An 18,363-nucleotide genomic window follows, 5' to 3' on the forward strand; every position below is an offset into this window, starting at 1 on the left:
AAAAAAAATGTATTGGAAAAAAATGGATTTTTTTTTGCTCTGTTGTTTGTTTTGTTATCCAGAAGATCAGACTATATTTCATTGACCTTATATACACAAAACAAGAATTCCAATTGAAAATTGAAAAGAAAAAAAATTTATTCTAAAATAACTGATCTGGTTTTTTTTTCTTTCTTTCGTTTTTTTTTAAATAACAGAATTATATCTGTCCAGAGTTTTGATTTTTTGGGAACAGAATGTGGTTGTGGTCGACGACAAAACGATTATCACCATGATTATTATTATTATTATTTTTATCATGGACAACAACAACAACAACAACAGAATCATTGACAAAATGTAATGAAAGAATAGCCATTATCAATATATAAAAATCAGAAAATGCCAGAAACAAAATCAAGAATAACAATTTCAAACAACAACAACAACAAACGAAAACAGCGACAACAACAACAACAACAACATAAACATAGATGGCTATTAATCAATAAATAGCAATAAAAATTATGACAGCAGCCATCGAAAAAGACCAATCAATTTTAGATTCCTATTGGTCATCATCATCATTATCATTAACATTATCAACGTTTTTCACTATTTCTAGTTGCTCATTACAACAACAACAACAACAAAATAATCAACAACAACAACAATTTCAATCATCATCATCAACAGAATCCAAATCCTTTTTATCATCATCATCATCATCATCATTATCATCATCTATAATGCGCTTCATTAAATTGAAACGCCATCATCAAAAACATCGACAACAACAACAACAATATGAACAACTAAAACGACGAAGACTACGAAAACAACAACAACAACAACAACAAATAATAAAAACGTTTCTTGAATCGTCTTTGTCATCATCACCATCATCATCATTGCTACTATCAATCGACCATGATTCTGTTATTCCGAAAAATAATGATAATAAAAATGAATGTGATGATGCTGTTGTTGTCGAAGAAGAACAAAAAGGTGATGATGGTTGTAACAAAATTTCCAATAATAATAATGATGGCGGATATCATTTACAATTACAAACTATAACCAAAATCAGTAATAAAAATATTAGTAAAAGTAAACATCATCAATATGACAAAAACAATGGCCATAATAATGATGATCATCATCATAGTGAAAAATTATTAAGAACCATCATCATCGATCCGATTTATTCCGATGATGATGATGATGATAATAATGATGAATGTCATTGTTGTTTATCCAAATCATCATCATCATCATCGTTATCTTTAATATCAACATCATCATCGACATCAACATCATCAACGTCTGGTGCCCTTTTTCACCATCATCATCATCATCATAATCATCATTATTCACATTATCAAGGCTCCTCTTCATCCAGTCAATTGCTCAAGTCAAGGGCCAAGATGATGACAAGAGCTATAGTTCCAATATCATCAGTGACCTTATTATTATTATTATCATTATTATCTTCTATAAAAAATTTACTTTTAAATCATCATCATCATAATAATCATCGTTATCGTTATACATCATTATTATTACAAATTATTATTATATTTAATTTATTTATAAATTTTGGTGCTCAAGCAAATAATAATAATAATAATGATAAAGAAATTAGTGAACATGAGCCTGAAAATAAGTAAGTTTGAATTTTCTCATTTTCCATTTATCTATCTGTTTATTTCAGTTTACTTCATTTTCATTTTATACAATTCATTCGGGAACAATTGTTGTTTGTTTGAACATAGATTTTTTAAAATCCAAGACAAACTTATAAACAGACAAAATTGAAAAAGACGATTTGCATAATCGAAAAAAAATCCCAAACATATTTATCATCATCATTCATACAGAAGAATGGAAAATGGAAAATTATTATTATCTTCTTTCTTTCTTTCTTTTCCTTTTTTTCCATTTTCTCTCTGTCTCTCTAATGAATTCCTGATGATTATATGGGAATTATTATCATTTTTTCTTTCAAATGTAACAAACAAACAAACAAAAACATAGTAAATGTACGATGCTTATACATACACACACACACACTTTTGAATATCAAAACCAAATCAAACAATAATCATTGAAGCAGAAAAAAAAATAAACCAAACATTGTTAACATTTATCCCAAAAATTCAATCACATCAAGAGAGAAAAAAAAAATAGACTAACGAAAAATTGAGAAAGGAAGGAAAAGAAAACAAAATCATTTTTATTTTCATTTTCATTTTAGTCACTATCAATATCAATAATAACCGATTGAAGTTTTTTGGGTTTTTTGGATTCTAAAGCAAAAAATTTGAATCATATTTTTTCTAATTAAAATTTTCCTTTTCTTTTTTCAAAAAAAAAATTCAATTTCAAGATCGGACGCCTATAGTGATGCCGGTAGTAATATAACAAAAATTTTGGATGCCTTTTTCGATAGTGGCTATGATAAACGTGTACGACCAGAATATGGAGGTAAGTCTTTTTTTTCACTTGATTTTTGTTTCTCCCCTCCACCTCCCACCTCATTCCCCCACCCACAAGTTAGCTAGATTGATCTATTTTTTTCGTGCAAAATGCTGAATCTAAAAAATCAAAAAAATCAAAAAAAAAAAAAAATCTAATTAGATTGAGTAAATTAAAAATAAAAAATTTGTATAAATCAGCGTGTGCGTGTGTGTGTGAGAGAGATGATAATAATTGATGAATGTATGATGGTATCGATGATAATGTCGGATATTCGACAAATTAATACATCCTATAAATAATAATAATAATGTTTTTATTTTCCATATGTCACAATAGAAAATTATAATTATAATTATAATTATAAGTTCAAATATAATGATGATAATAATATGAATTATAATCTATTGTCACGCGACAGGAAATTATTTTCATTCATTCATTACATTCATTCAATATTCACATTTTTTTATTCATCCTTTTCATCATTTCTCGTTTATAATGAGAGATATGAAATGAAATGATGATAATAATACAAACCAAAGACAATATAATCTTGCCTTTTGTCATTAGTTGTTGATCAGTGTTTGGTTTTTTAACCCTTTTCCCTCTAAGCATCAATTTCTACATTTTTTTTGAATTTTGATTCATTTCAAATCAAAATTTCAACATGTTTTTTCTCCTATTTTGACAGCGATGTTATTCGTTTAGAATGAATAAAAACGTGAATTGAAATTATAATGATATCATTTATTATTATGATGAACAATCGATAATTGGATACAGAGATAGATTGAATTTGGTGTCTTTAGAATATATAATTAGTAATTTTTTTTCTTGCCATACATGTAAATTGCAAAATCATTTCGCATCATAGTATCACATTGTATAAAATGGTGTGCGTTTAACCGTGTGTGTGGGTGTAACAACAAAATCAATATAATTGTAATGATGATGATGATAAACGGAACCCCTAAAAGTAATCGATAACGGAATTGACATTTAGATTATTTTTAACTACAAAATCATTACTTACTCGGTACATTTCTTTTCGGTATAGCTTTGTGAATGTAAATGTAAGGATTCAAATAATAATAAAAAATTCTTATTATTCACATCAGATCATCATATATACTCAATGTATTCGTTATGCACAACATAATCAAACAAGAATTATAAATTATTTCAATAGTTTTAATTAAGTTTCATTTGAGCTTACACGCGTGCGCTTAAATAGAAGCAAATCACGAATAAGTGGTTTTGATTTGTCGTAAAAAAATAAATTGAAATTTCTTTGTTCCGCTTAAACATTACGAACGACAATAGTAATTAATGTCATTTATGAATCTAAATTGTTTAATTGATAATGACTTTTATGGCGGTCGTGGTTGCAGGGTGTAAATTTTTTTCCCCATTGCAGTGTTATTCGTTCTCAGGTTATTTTATGTTTGTTCAAAGAAAAAAAAATTCTGATTATTGTTATTCTGGTTAAATCGATTGTCAATCGATTATTTGATTCGATTCATTGAACAATTCAATGGGTAAAAAAAAGGAAAATTAAATTGTGACTTTTGCTGTTGTTGTTTCAATAATTCAAAATTCACATCAACAACATGCAGAATATTTATGTATTTTTATTATCATTTTTTTTTTTGCTTTTGGTTGGTAGAACATTATCGATTCGTTTTTCTTTTCTTTTTTTGGTCGTTGCTCGAATTCAATAGTTGTAATATTGAATTATGTAGAAACGAAGAAAAAAAAATAGTAAAAGTAAAACTTGTGACAAATTTCTTTCCCAAATTTCTTTTAGCTTCACAATCTACAAGCTGTTTCAAAGTTGTCAATTTTGTTGTTGTTGTAGTTGTTGTTGTTGAAATCATGGCTGTTAAAATGAATTGATTCGAAATTGTTTCATTTTATTATTTGGGTCGTTGAATTTGTTCTTATTTTATATGTGGATACTTCCTTTTTTCATTCAGTCACAATTGATTTCTTTTGATTGACAAATTTTTTGTTGTTGTTGTTGTTGTTCAATGTGAAAATGACAGAAACAAAACCCCAAAACAACAGCAAACAAACAACAACAACAACAACAAGCAAACAAACAGAAATCATCCATGTTTTAAATGAAAAATTCTATCACTTGTTTATTGCATTAAAAAAAAGGTAGATTATGAACAAGAAAAAAACCATTATCAACCATATTATTTGGATTAATTTCATCAAACGATAATGAAATCTTATTAGATCAAAATAGACAATTTGAGCTCCCTTATTACACAATTTATATGAACAAAATCACCAACATACAAACAAATTTTTCCTTGTGAACGGAAATCATATGGCTGTTTCATTATTGAAACGAAAAAAAACTAAAAAAAAAAAGTTTTTATTTTTCAACGAATGGGATGTTGATAGGAAATACACAGACGAATGAATGGACGAATGAATTTCATCATGATGATGATCGTTTCACATATAAAAACTATATTTATCTTGATGGACCATCATCGTTTCCAGGAATTTTTTTTTGTTTCGTTCATTTGTACAGGCCGTTTTTTTCCTTGTTTGTTTGTTTGTTAAAAAGTGATTAGAATCACGCAATATGTGTGTTCAATGCATTCAAAATTGTATCAATATTCGAACCGTATTCAATTTTTTTTTTGTTTTTCGGTTCTTTTGAATTCATTGACGTTGAAATTGAAATGAAAAGAAAAACTTTGCATCATAATCTAACTTTTGTTGTTGTTGTTGTTGAGTAACCTGATTGGCGATTGGCAAATAAAGTATTATTATTATAAATTCCAAAGAAATTTATTCGGTGCATTTTTACCCCTTTTTTTTCTCTCTCTCTTTCTCTCCCTTCAATTTCAAGTATGTTTTTCAATTTTGATTTTTTTTTCTGCTGTTGTTGTGTCCTATATTTGACAAAGCACTCAGATCAACTACAAACAAAAAGAGAAAGAAAAAGGCAGACAAACACAGACAAAAACAACAGCTTGAATCGATATATAATTAATGGTTTTCTATTTCTATCTCTCTCTCTGGAACAAAACAAATAAACAAATCTACGATAGATTAGATTCAATTGAAAACAAAAAAAAAGACAAAAAAAATCACATAGAACTTGGATTGATAAAACTTTCACTCATATACATTCCCACTATAATCAGGTATCCCATGTGATTCTGTGAATAATGGTTTAACAAAACAGAAAAAAAAAGAAAAACTAGAAAACTTAATGCATCAAAGTAGACAAATGATATGATTAACATCTCTCTCACATTACATCCAACGAAAGAAAAAAAACCAAACATCCGATCTGATAGTGGAACCAACAACAACAACAAATGTAATCATCCCATTCTATTTAATAGAAAAAAAAGAACACATCCCCCTTTAATGCAAATGATTTTAATTGTAGATTTTTCTTTTTCTCTCTTTTAAACATATCATTAAAACTGTTTTTCGTGTATTTGCATAAAAATTGTTTATAGCTTACTACATTCAATAGCATCATCAGTAGTAGTTTTTGGAGAAAAAAAATTGACATTTAAATTGGCTCAAAACTGGTCTGATAAGAGAAAATGTGCATTCTGTGTCTGTGTATTATCCCCCCCAATTTTTTTCAGATGCTAAACACACAATAGAGACATACACACACAATCAAACTAAAGATATTCTTCTATTCTTCTATTCTATTCAATTCTATTCGAATAGTTAATGTATCATCATCATAATAAGGATGATGATGATGATGATGATAATCTTGATGTGAAAAGAAATTGTCTGGAAATGATATGAATGAAAAATTTTCGTTCTTTATAATGGATAACCATAGCCATCACTATCACTATCACCGCTATCTATTCTCTAGTTTTCGTTGATGGGCGTAATGTTTCGTATAGTTTTTCAGTTTTATGTTTTTTTCCCCATTCTTCTTCTTTTGTTAACCAGAAACAAAAAAAAAAAGAAAAGAAAAAGAAATACCACACACACACACACACATTTCATGGTCGTTTATCGTCCATTTCTTTATTATTTAATCTAAAATGATTATGCACACATAGACATTCGTAATTACTTAATACTTTATGATAATGATTATGTTTTTTTTTCTTGTTAAATTTGATGGTTTAATATATGTGTAGAGCAGAGAGAGAGAGATTATTTACCCCTTTTCTCTCTCTCTCTCTCTCTCTCTCTCTCTCTCTCTCGTCTTAATGCTGTTGATAGAGGAAAGAAACTATCCAGAAGAATCGTTTTTTAAAGAATACTGATCGATTCTGTTTTTTTTTGTGTAATTCTTATTTGTAAAATAACCTTAGGATATTTTTTTGTAATAATGATAATAATAATAATATTAACCGGAAGTATTTTTAGCCAAAAAAATAGCCAATGTTATGTAGTTATGTTTATAAAATAAAATTTATGATTTTACTCATTACATAATTAACATAATCGCTTCTCTCTCTCCCTTGTAATAAATCTCCATATCAAAATACCGATTGAATCGTTTTTTTTTCTTGTTTTTTTTTGTGAGGGAATAATCACATAAGGTAATTTTTTCCGTATATCAACTGTCACGAATGACAAGAGCAAAAAATTTTTTCGTTGAATAAGGCTGTTGTTTGTTGTTTGCTCGCATTCATTCATTTTATGTTGATTTTTTTCAATTTTTTACGTATAAAATGAGCAACAAAACGCAAGTCAAAGAAAGGATAAAACTGTCCAACAGAATCGTATTGTTGCTTGGCTGTTTGTTTGGTTGAAACACAACCGCAAAACAAATCGTGCTAAGAATTTTGAAGAAAAAAAATTCTTTTTGGACACACAGTAACAAACGGAATAGGTTTCACTTTTACTGTCTGTCTGGCTGGTCTATATGTCTATAACATTAATGGAATCTTCACTAATGATACGAATTCAGTTTTGCAACAAACAACAACAACAACAACAACAAAATTGATTGCAGTTTGATTTTCTTTTGATTTACCAATAATAATAATGGTCAATAGCCATCATCATCATCAATATGATCATCATTGGTTCCCTTTTTTTTCCACACACACTGTTAATGATGACAATGATATTTAGCCAAAAAAAAAATTCCTTGAAAATACACACATCCGTTTCGAAATAGAGAAAAACATTTCTTTTTTTTCGTTTCGATGGCTATTAACGATCGAAAATAGATGACCACCACCACCACCACCAGAATAAATGTCTCTAGCATCTCTAATTGCTTCGATCTCATTTTTTTCTTCTTCTTCTCAAAGCAATCTATAATAATTTCTTTTTTTCATCCATACATACACATTGATAATTTGAAAATTTTGTTTTCCACATTGAATGAATGGAATGTATCACATTATAGAAGATGGTCGTGCGCTTAAGCTTTTGTAATTTTTCATTTTTAATCTTTTTGAATGATAAAGAAATTAAGTCATTCAAGTATAGAATGAGATTAATAATTGGAAATGCGTGTGTGTGTGTGTGTGTGTGTTCAATAATATTGTCATACAAATCGTTGCACGAATTAGTTCGGGTGTTTAATCAAAACTTGTTACAAAACAAATAATAATAAGATCAGATCAGAAAAGCAAATCTTTTTTTCTTCACATCATTAATGAAACAAAACATTTTTTCAAACAAACAAACAAAAACTTTTAAAACACTATCAGATCGAATTTCTTGCTTTTTTAATGAAACAAAGATTTTTCTTGATAATAAATAATGTCATTGTCAATTGGAACTTCAACTTCTGTATTACTGGTCTGACTTTATTAACATTTTTTAAAAAAAAAATTATAAAAAAAATGAATGAAAGAATTTTGAAACTTTATTTTCAAACAAAAAATGACACATTCTTTTTCCTGAATGTTTTTTTTTCGTTTGAATCACACTAAAAATGATACTATCATTGAAGCAAAACAAGAACAAAAACAAAACAAAAAAATCAATTGAAAATTCATTATTGTAATGAATATCACAGGTGACATGATCATTATTTATATTTTGTTTTTCATCTCTCTCTCTCTCCCTCTAAAAAAAATCATATTCGATTGAATTTCAATCAAACTAATGGCATTTTTCCTTTTCTCGATTGGTTCATTATTTTTTTGCTTTCTGACATAACAAAAAAACTTTGAATTTCATTAATATTTCGAAACGAAGAAGAAGAAAAAAATTTCAATTTTTCATTTCGATCTGATGTCTGATGACAAATTTGTTTTTTTTTATTTTCTATTTTGATATGCAGAAATTCAAATCTTAATTTTAAACAAACAAAAAAAAAAAGTTTTCATTATTATACTTGACATTTAACCCTTCGAGCGATTCACTATTATTTGACATTTGCATTTTACTTTATTATTAGGTCGAAACCTGACAACTTTTTCATTTCAAAGGATTCTTTCAGTCGAGTTTATTTAACAAAATGTTAATGATGAATGCAAATGAATACATTTTGTGCAAATGTGGAAATGTGGTTATCGAAAATTTGAAAATTTTTATATAAAATAAATCAAAAAAATCCAAAAAGAAAGACAGGCAAGAAAAAAAAAGAATTAACAAATTCCCAATCTCATTAAAATATCCAAGAAATCAATGCTATGTTTGCTTTTTTTTCAACACTCATAGTTGGTTGTTTGATCAATATATATATACAGTTTGATAATTAATGAATTGAAAGAGATGCTTGTTTGCCTGAGATGATGAAGGGAAAAGTGTTAAAAAAAACTAAGAATAAAGTTTTGTGTGTGAGAAAAAAAACTGCACACACACACACACAAAACATCCTATGACTAGATTAACATCGAATCCATAGAATATAAGTGCAAACGATTGAAAGATATCTCTGGCCGCATGACATTACACTCACTCAAAAGATTCTTCTTTGAGACGATTTGCATTTAAATTAAATTTGTCTTTCTTGTATGATTTTCTTTCCCTTTTTTTCTTTCTTTTTTCGCATCGTATTTGTTGTAACAAACATGGTGAGAAAAATTTTCAAACAAAAATTTCTTCTTTTTTTTCGGGCCCATGTAAAATGGAGATTGGTAAAGCTGTTTTTGCAAGTTAAATTCCAACAACGCTATCTATTCTGTTATCATTTTTTCTGAATTCCTGAATGGAAAAATTGTTATTTTTTCTCACCCTTTTCGGTTCTTCAATTTATCAAATGAATTCAATTTCTATGTGTTTTTTTTGTCTTACTTCTTTTCCATTGAAATAATTTTAATTCTACAAATCAAAATTCCTAATTGTCTGTTCGTGTTTGTTTTTTCTTTCTTTCTTTCAAATCATTTCATTTGTTTTCTCATATACATTGTCTGTTTGTGCTGTTGTTGTTGTTAATTTGATAAAATTAGGCTATGACAAACAGACTTGTCTGTGAAAATGCCAAAATACCTGAGATGATAACAAAGTATTAGATGAAAATAATACAAAAGGAAAAAAAGGAATTGAATTAGATCAACAACAACAAAAGGAAAACTAAGATATGCGAATTGTGTATAGAATTAATGAATAGTGAAGGGAAAAAAACATCAGAATAAAATCGAAAATCCATGTTTCGTCATTTATTTATCATTCTTTTGTTTTGTTTTGTTGTTTTTCAATTAAATTATTGCATGTTTGTCTATCTATCTATCTATCATGTATTGTCTATCTATCTATCTATCTATCTGCGTATGTATACCGTGTCCAAATCACTGAACAACAAAAACAACGAAAGTGAAAGCAAGAATATCCGAATATACAGTCATTTCGATTTGTTTTATTCTGATTTCATTCATTCATTTTCAGGTTTTTGTTGTTGTTTTTTCCCCTATGTTTATAATTAATGTACCTTTCGGTGTGTATTTATTTTGTTCTGTCTTTTCTTTTTTTTCTAACTAGGTCCACCCGTACAAGTTGGTGTATCGATGCATATTATTGGTATTAGTTCAGTTTCTGAAGTACAAATGGTAAGTATATCAATACAATGTAACAAATTATTTATATGGAGAAAAAGTTGTTTACCAAAACAAAATTGAAACTGTTATTTTGTTTACCCTCGTATATTTATTTATATTTAGGATTTTACATCAGATTTTTATTTTCGTCAATTATGGAAAGATAATCGTTTAGCATTTACGCCTGTTGGCGAAATCGATAAATTGGTTGTTGGTGCTGAAGTTGCACAAAAAATTTGGGTACCGGATACATTTTTTGCCAATGAAAAAGTTGCATCATTTCATAGTGCAACAACGCCTAATACATTTTTACGTATATCGTCCAGTGGTGAAGTTTATAGAAGTATACGGTAAATATAAATGAATATTTTCTATTATCATCATCATTATCGTTATTATTCGGTAGTTTTATAAATACAAATACAAAAAAATTATTATTATTTAATCATTATTATCAACATATAATACATCTTAAGTGTCTGTGTGTGCGTTGCCATTAAATTTGAATCATCACCATTATTATTTGATTTGTTTGTTTCATTTTTAGGTTCTCTTGCCATTGCTTAACACCATAATAATCATATCATTAATATATGAGAAAATAATGGCAATCATTGTTAGTTTAGTTGATTTTGATGATGATCGGTTAGTTGATGGTGAAAGTTTCATTTTTTTTTGTTGTTTTCGTTTCACAATGTGACTAATCAACCAACAAATAACTGACCAACTGACCAATCAACCAACCAACCAATCGCATATCAAATAATAATTTGACAGTTTGTCAGTCATTCAGAAACAACAAAACAACAAAAAATTCATCTGATCTGATTTATTTATATTCATAGTTATTCATCCATTATTTTTATGTCTATTTTAATCATTCGAATATTTTTTTTCCAATCAAAAATCAGAAAAATTTTTCGCACAGAAACGAAAGAAATATCAATGAATTTTCAATGAAACAAAACAATGAAAAAAAAACCATTCCATTAGAAAAATCCACTCCATTTTTGTTGGCTGGTTAGTTAGTTAGATTTTTGGTCAATTATGATGATCATATAATAATAATAATTTTGTTAAACTTAATTACTTTATAGTCACTTCATTATTCTTGTATTTAATATTTTGTTTTCATTTTGGTTCCTTGTTTAAATGCCATCAAAAACGCTCATTCGCAAAAAACATGGACACGTAGCGTAAACTATGATTATAATTTTTTTTCGCAAGGAAAATAAAAAAGTTGACTTTACTGCATTGCATTTTCTCTCTTTCGATATTTTTTTTCTACGGATGACACGAATTTTAAATGAGCAACATTTGTACAACAACCACAACAACAATGAAATTGCCCTTCGAATTTCGATATATGTCAAATCTCTTTGGCTGCTTTTTTCCTACTTATCCTAATTGATATTATGGCTGGTTGTTTTTTTTTTTGAGGAGTGGGGGAAGCCAAACAGTTCTTTTTCATTTAAATGTAATGAGTATCATCCATCCATTAAACTTTTAAGCGAAAACAAAAACAAAAAAAAATTAAAATTCATAATTGACATCAAGTTTTTTTTCTTTTCCTGGGTTATGTTTACTTTTGTGTATAAATAGTCGTGAATCGTATTTTTTGTTATCTATCTATGTGTGTGCTGGGTGGGTAATATACTTTATCCATTGTTGTAAATTACATAACAAACAAAAGGATAAAACATTTGGATGCTAACCAACAAAAAAAAAAACAGGCAAAAGTTGAAAAAAGAAAATAACATTACTCATTATAAAGAGATAGAGTCTCTATTTTCATCTGGCTAAAGATTCTATACTTGGGTCTATACTTGGAACGTTATATTTTTTTTAGATTGAAAAAAGAATCTATTTCCACCACCACCACCACCATCAACAACAACAACGAAAAAAAAGACTTTGAAAACCATTAGTGTATCGGAATTGTTTGTTCACTATTTTCACATAGCTATTTATACTATGCTCCCTATATGTGATGTTTCATTAAGATAAATGAGTTAGTTATATACCCGAGCATCATCATTGACTATAGTAGTTGGCTGATGCAAGAAGATTTAGAAGGAATGAGAGGGGGAAGAGAAAAAAAAAGTTCACGATGATGATGATGATGCTATGTGTGTCTTTTATATATTTTTTTATCGTAATTCGTTGCCATTGTTGTTGATATTCTCTAAAACATACATGATCTTTTTTTGTTTCGTTTTTTTACAATTCAAACATTCATTTTTTTTTGGGTTGAAGTGAATTAATAGTGAATTTACTAACCCAAGCAACAACAACAACAAACGTAATACCACCGCACACAATAAATTGCCATCCACAGATATATTCTATTTTATTTTATATTGACATTTTTGTAGGCTTTAGAACCAACCGAAAAAAAAAGTATAAAAGTCAATCGATTATGTGTGTGTGTGTGTGTGTGTGTGTGTGGAGAAAAATACATATATAAGTTGACTATACGATAAACAACAACAAAAACAACAAGATTGAAATTCTCTTGGCCAAACTATTATCAATGACATAACAGAATGATCATTTAGTTGTTTCTGTTTTTTTGGATGATAGAATTCATACGACAAAATAATAAACGATTCTTTTTCATTCTTGCAAATCGGAAATTCATCAACAATCCAGAGTCATTGACACTATTTGCTATTCTGTTTTTACTTTACAATCATTATTGATAATGTCGTTTGTCGATGTAAATTTGTTCGATTTTTTTTTCGTTGTTGTTGTTGTTGAATTGACAAGAGAAAAATAATTTCTTTTTTGCTGAATGATACCAGCCAAAAAAACAGAATGTAAAGCCACTATAATCAATATAATCATGCTTGTTTTAAAGAAAATTTTACTTTAACAAAACAAACAAATTGTTCACGTGACAGATGGCCTCAATACATACATAAACAAATTAAAAACCACATCATTATTTTCCATTTGGGAAAAAGAAACAAAAAAAACTATCGATAGATATTGATTGTTTTCTGGGTTGGTAATTTATTTCCATTTCTCTTTTTCTTCTTCTTCTTCTTCTTCAGCTTTTTTTTTGAATGCAAAATTTCATGATGATAATCAATTTTTATTTTTAAATGCAGTCATTCTTCTTCTCTTTTTTATCCGAGAAAAAAGAAAGCGAAAAAACAAAAAGAATATTATTATAATGGATATCCAAAATGAAATTTTCTCTTTCTTCTCTTTCTTGCTAAAAGAAATGGTCGTTTGGAAATTATTTAGAAAGAAAAAAATATCCCTAAATCATGTGTGTCTCATCATCGAAACCCGGCTGATGTTAATCTAATTATTATCATTTTTTTATATTCTCGGATAAAAAACTGTGTGTGTTTGTATTTTATTTGTGGATGGCGAAAAGTTTCTTTCTCTCTCTCTTTTTTGGCTGTTATTCATTATCCAATGATAATAATATTCACAATGAATCAATTTTTTTTCATTTCTGTTGCTGTTGTTGTTCTGTTCATTTGTAATATGCATCATTATTATTTTGTTTTTTGCTTCATTGTTTTATCGTTTAATTTTTCTGTGTGCATATTATAACCATTTTGGTCGGTTTTTGGTGATGGGATTCTGTTTTGGAATTTGGCCCAAACTGCCAGTATATGAAAAGGAATGATCGAAACAAAGAAAAACAAGGAAGTAGTGGTGATTTTGATGGTGGTAGAATTTGCTCCAATAGAGAATACATTAGTCAATTACATCGATTCTATCATATAATGGCCACCAAAAAGATGATAGAACCGACAAAAAATAAACCAAAAAATGAAATGAAATGAAAGGGAAAATTTTTTTTTGTCATCAATCAAATTCAAAAAAATCTTGTTCTTTTTGTTCCATTCATTCATTTTCTCCCCTGAATAACATGTTTTGTAACAATTTTTTTGGTTTGACAAAAAATCATTGTGGCTTTTTTGATTGAAAAAAAGACTCTCTTTTTTTTCCCATTGAAATTCATTCACAACTAATTTTTAGTTTGAAATGAAACGGAACTTTTTATGATCTCAAATGATTAGTCTGATGATATTCATTCATTTTTGTGTGTGTCATTGAGAGAGATTGGTCATATAATTTTATTCAAATTTTCAGCCCCACTTTCAAGCTGGTGAAGATTCAGATTTTTTGTTTTTTGTTTTTCTGGTTAAACAACAACAATAACAACATATTATTATCATTGTAATCATATATGATTTTTTTCTGACAAGAATATTACAAGCTAATCTAATCATTTTATATGTATTTTTAAATGATTATTATGTTCACCATTCATTTGATTCAGGAAGGTGTTATTTTCATAATTTTTCTGTTTTCTTGTTTTTTGTGTTTCTATTTTTATGATTATGATTTGTGAATAATAACAATTTGCTGTGATTATTACATGTTTTACATGTTGAATTTCTCTTCTAGTGATATGCATCATTGCATTAATTCGTTTGCTACAATGAGAAAAAAAACAAAGCGAAAAAAAAGGTTGACCAGTGATAATATCTACAGATCAATTAGTTATTCAAATTTTTCCACATTCAAATGTGTGTTGAATGATTTTGTTAGATTGTTCACACACGCGCACAATAACAACAAAAAGCTAAAACAGAAGCCTGAATGACTTTTGATCTTTTCTTTTCTTTTAGCCAAGAATAATTTGATTAGAAAAAAAATGATAATAAAGCTTATAAATAGACCAGTGAAAAAACAAAAACAAAAAAAAATTCCGTTATTAACCATTTTAAGTTTGTTCAGTAAAAAATAATAATCTTTTCCTTTCATTTTAAGGGGATGAGCAAAACAACAGCAAAAAAGTACTGTTTTTTTTGGGTCCAAAAAACAATAAAAAAAAACAGCAAAATAAACTTTATGTACAGATCAAAAATAAGCTTCATAAGTTTTTTATTATTATTATTATAAAAGGTTTTTTATTTTTACAAAACTAATGGTCATTGAATAATAATAATAATAATAATCTTCTTCAAGACGATTATATCATCATTTACTTTCATTTTTCGCCTTTTTTGCCTTTTTGCTTTTGGGTTAATCATTATTTTCTCTCGTCGTAGAGAATAATCCTATCTGTTTTGTTATTGTTCTGTTTGCCCTTGTTTGAATGAATGAAAAAAACATATATTTCTTCTCCTTTCGGGTTCAATTTTTTTCAATGATAATGATGATTTGAGAAACAATGTTTTACAGTTAATTAGTGTTGTGATTCATAGGGAAATTTATAAACTTTTACCTGTTTCTACCAACATACACCTTATCAAATCATTTTTCATCAATGATGATGATGATCTCGATGATCATTTTCACAAGTTCTAATTTCCTGTATTTTTTTTTAGTTTTTTTTTAATTTTGTTGTTGTTGTTGTTTTGGTCAACATTGATTAATTTCACCAGAATAAACCAAACATTATCTTGCAGGTGTTGTTGTTGTTATAACAATGGGCGTTGTTGTTGCTGTAATAAATCTATGTCGTCGTCGTGGTCGTTCGGAAAATATTTGGTCTCCGGTTTTTCAATTATCGGTTGTTTAGCCCAAAATTTTATATGTGGGCAAATTTTTTTTGTTATAGTCTACCTCGGACAATACCTGTGTGTGTGTGTTTTTTGTAAAAAAACTCATCATTCGAAAACAGAATCGATAAGAATATATGAAAGTAACAAATGGTGAAATCGAAAATCCAGTCTAGCTGTTGTTCAGATAGACACACTCAATAAACTTGAATGAATGTGATAAATCATGTGTGTGTGTGTGTGTTATACTGGCCAAATACTGGTTTTGTTTCTTTTTTTTTGTCTTGTTATATAAGGAAAACACATCATATATCCATGGTATCACAGACAAATCTAAACAAAATTATTTTCATGAAAAGAACTGAAGAATATGATGAAACAATTGAGCTTGTTGTTGTTATTGTCCATATATGATTATCATGAAACAAAACGAAAAAAAAACGACAACCATATCAATCAATTGTGAATATTTATAATACAAACAAACACAAACACACACACTATATTATTTTGTAATAGTGTTTTATGTGGGTGGTTGTATTCGTGATGATGTTATTTTTCTCGTTTAAGTTGTCGAAAATAATGATTATTATGATGAGGATGATGATAGTCTATGATGGTTGCACAGGATAGCAAAGATAATGTTTTTATTCATTCATTTTTTTAAATGTTGATTCTGATGAAAAATATTGACCGTTTTTTTTCATCATTATTTTCTCCATTTTGTGTGTGTGATCAATCGTTCAATTTGTTTTTCATGTCATCCTTGAAAACGAAAAAACAAAAATCCTGACATAAAAATCATAGTTTAGTTTTCCAGATTCTAGCCAACAGAAAAAGTAAAGAAGTGAAATAAGAATTGGTTGAAATTGAAAGGGAAATGGCCATAGAAAATTGTTGAACAAGAAAGAAGACAAAACTCAATAGTGTTGATGCACACATAGTAACAACAACAGCAAACTTCCATTTAGCAATATCCTGGATATATTTGCTTTTTTTTTGTCTTTTTTTCCCATTTACTTAAAAGAAAACAGTATGATACATTTATTTCAAAAATATCTTATTGATTCATTTTGAATCTGTGTGATGATGATAATCAAGGGAACCGAAGAAAAAACGAAAGCAGCATGCATTTTGAATTCGGAAAAGAAAAGATTTGTAAAGAACATGGGTAAAAAAAGTCCGAAGGGTCTAGAATTATTAACATTCTATTCAATTCAATTTGAATTCTAGTCATCATCATCATTATATTTGATTCGCATTGAACCAAGCTATTTGAATTTTTGTAAAAATCATCGATGATTTACATTTGTTTTTCTCACCAATATCACAACAAAGCTAAGCTATTTTTTCTGGATAAAGTTGAGAAGATAACATTCATCAATTGACCGAAGCCAGAAAATAATAACCGCAGCATCGGAAAAATTCAACATTTGCCAAATTGCTTTGAGCTTGAAGCAAATTTTTTTCGAAAAAAAACCCTAATAATAATGATGACACACAAACAAAAAAAATCATTTCAAATTTTGGACAAATATTATTCCATGTCACATATCAGATTCTATTGTTATTGGTTTGTTGTTGTTGTTGTTGTTGTTTAGTGTGGAAAAAGAATAAAGTGCAGAATTTTATTATTCTGGAAACCAACCAAAATGATGACAAAAAAAAATAACTGTCCATTAGAAATTTCAAATGAATACATATCACAACAACGAGAGCAACAAGAACAAAATTGATGATCAATTCAAAATTGTATTTTTCTTTTTATCGATCATAATCCTTTTTTTATCATAATATTCTCTCTCATTCTTCTCTCTCTCGATTTAATAGCTTTTTTTCATTCATCTCATCTCTCCAAATATAAATGACAGTCGGCTGTATAGGAAGAGAATGAAAATGGTGGAATTAGAAAAAAAAGCAAAACAAGATTGATATGAATTTTATCTGACACTATCAACAACAACAAAAGAAAGAAAGAAAGAAAGCCAAAAACGAATCAGTTGGTTGATTCATTTTGTTTCGTTCACCATCATCATCTTACAGAATTATATAATGCATTTTTATCATAGAAATCTTTTCTGTTTTGATTCTACAGATTCTCTTTCAGCTGTTTTCTTCATACAAAATGCCTAAAGGCATATCAAAAGCGGTTTTTTTCTTCTTCTTCTTTTGGATAGACATATTTAAAATGTCTTTAGTATGTAGTTGTTTAAACTAAAACACAATGTTTGAAAATGATTGAAACTAGCAACCCAAAAACAGAACAGAAAACTTTTATTTCATTGAATACAGTTGTTACATAATAATAATAATAATGTAAAATTCAAAAGGAAAAAAAACGAATCAAGTTCGTTTTTTATTCATTCCAAAAACGAAAAACGAAATAAGGTATCAAAGCGAAACAAAAAAACGAC

The 18,363-nt window shown here is 27.9% G+C and overlaps 1 protein-coding gene and 1 long non-coding RNA gene across 2 annotated transcripts in view; one reads left to right on the forward strand and one right to left on the reverse strand.

The window, feature by feature from the left end:
- Positions 1-18,363, forward strand: part of LOC113799852 (gamma-aminobutyric acid receptor subunit beta-like) — a 45,818-nt gene that overhangs the window by 8,041 nt on the left and 19,414 nt on the right. The window contains exons 2-5 of the mRNA XM_075821349.1: positions 198-1,645; positions 2,369-2,466; positions 10,360-10,427; positions 10,539-10,765. Coding sequence (XP_075677464.1) covers positions 507-1,645; positions 2,369-2,466; positions 10,360-10,427; positions 10,539-10,765 — 1,532 coding nt within the window. The 5' untranslated portion in view covers positions 198-506. The remainder of the gene's footprint in view (positions 1-197; positions 1,646-2,368; positions 2,467-10,359; positions 10,428-10,538; positions 10,766-18,363) is intronic.
- LOC142645338 (uncharacterized) lies at positions 2,455-4,463 on the reverse strand. Its single transcript, XR_012846500.1, has 3 exons — positions 3,494-4,463; positions 3,304-3,430; positions 2,455-2,576 (listed from the first exon to the last, which is right to left on the reverse strand). It is a non-coding gene; the product is annotated as an uncharacterized LOC142645338 (long non-coding RNA).

The sequence above is a fragment of the Dermatophagoides pteronyssinus genome, unplaced genomic scaffold (assembly GCF_027571235.1).
Source record: "Dermatophagoides pteronyssinus isolate colony J.1.1.1.1 unplaced genomic scaffold, Derpt_VIB-CSIC_2022.12 sq0009, whole genome shotgun sequence".
Classification (NCBI taxonomy): domain Eukaryota; kingdom Metazoa; phylum Arthropoda; class Arachnida; order Sarcoptiformes; family Pyroglyphidae; genus Dermatophagoides; species Dermatophagoides pteronyssinus.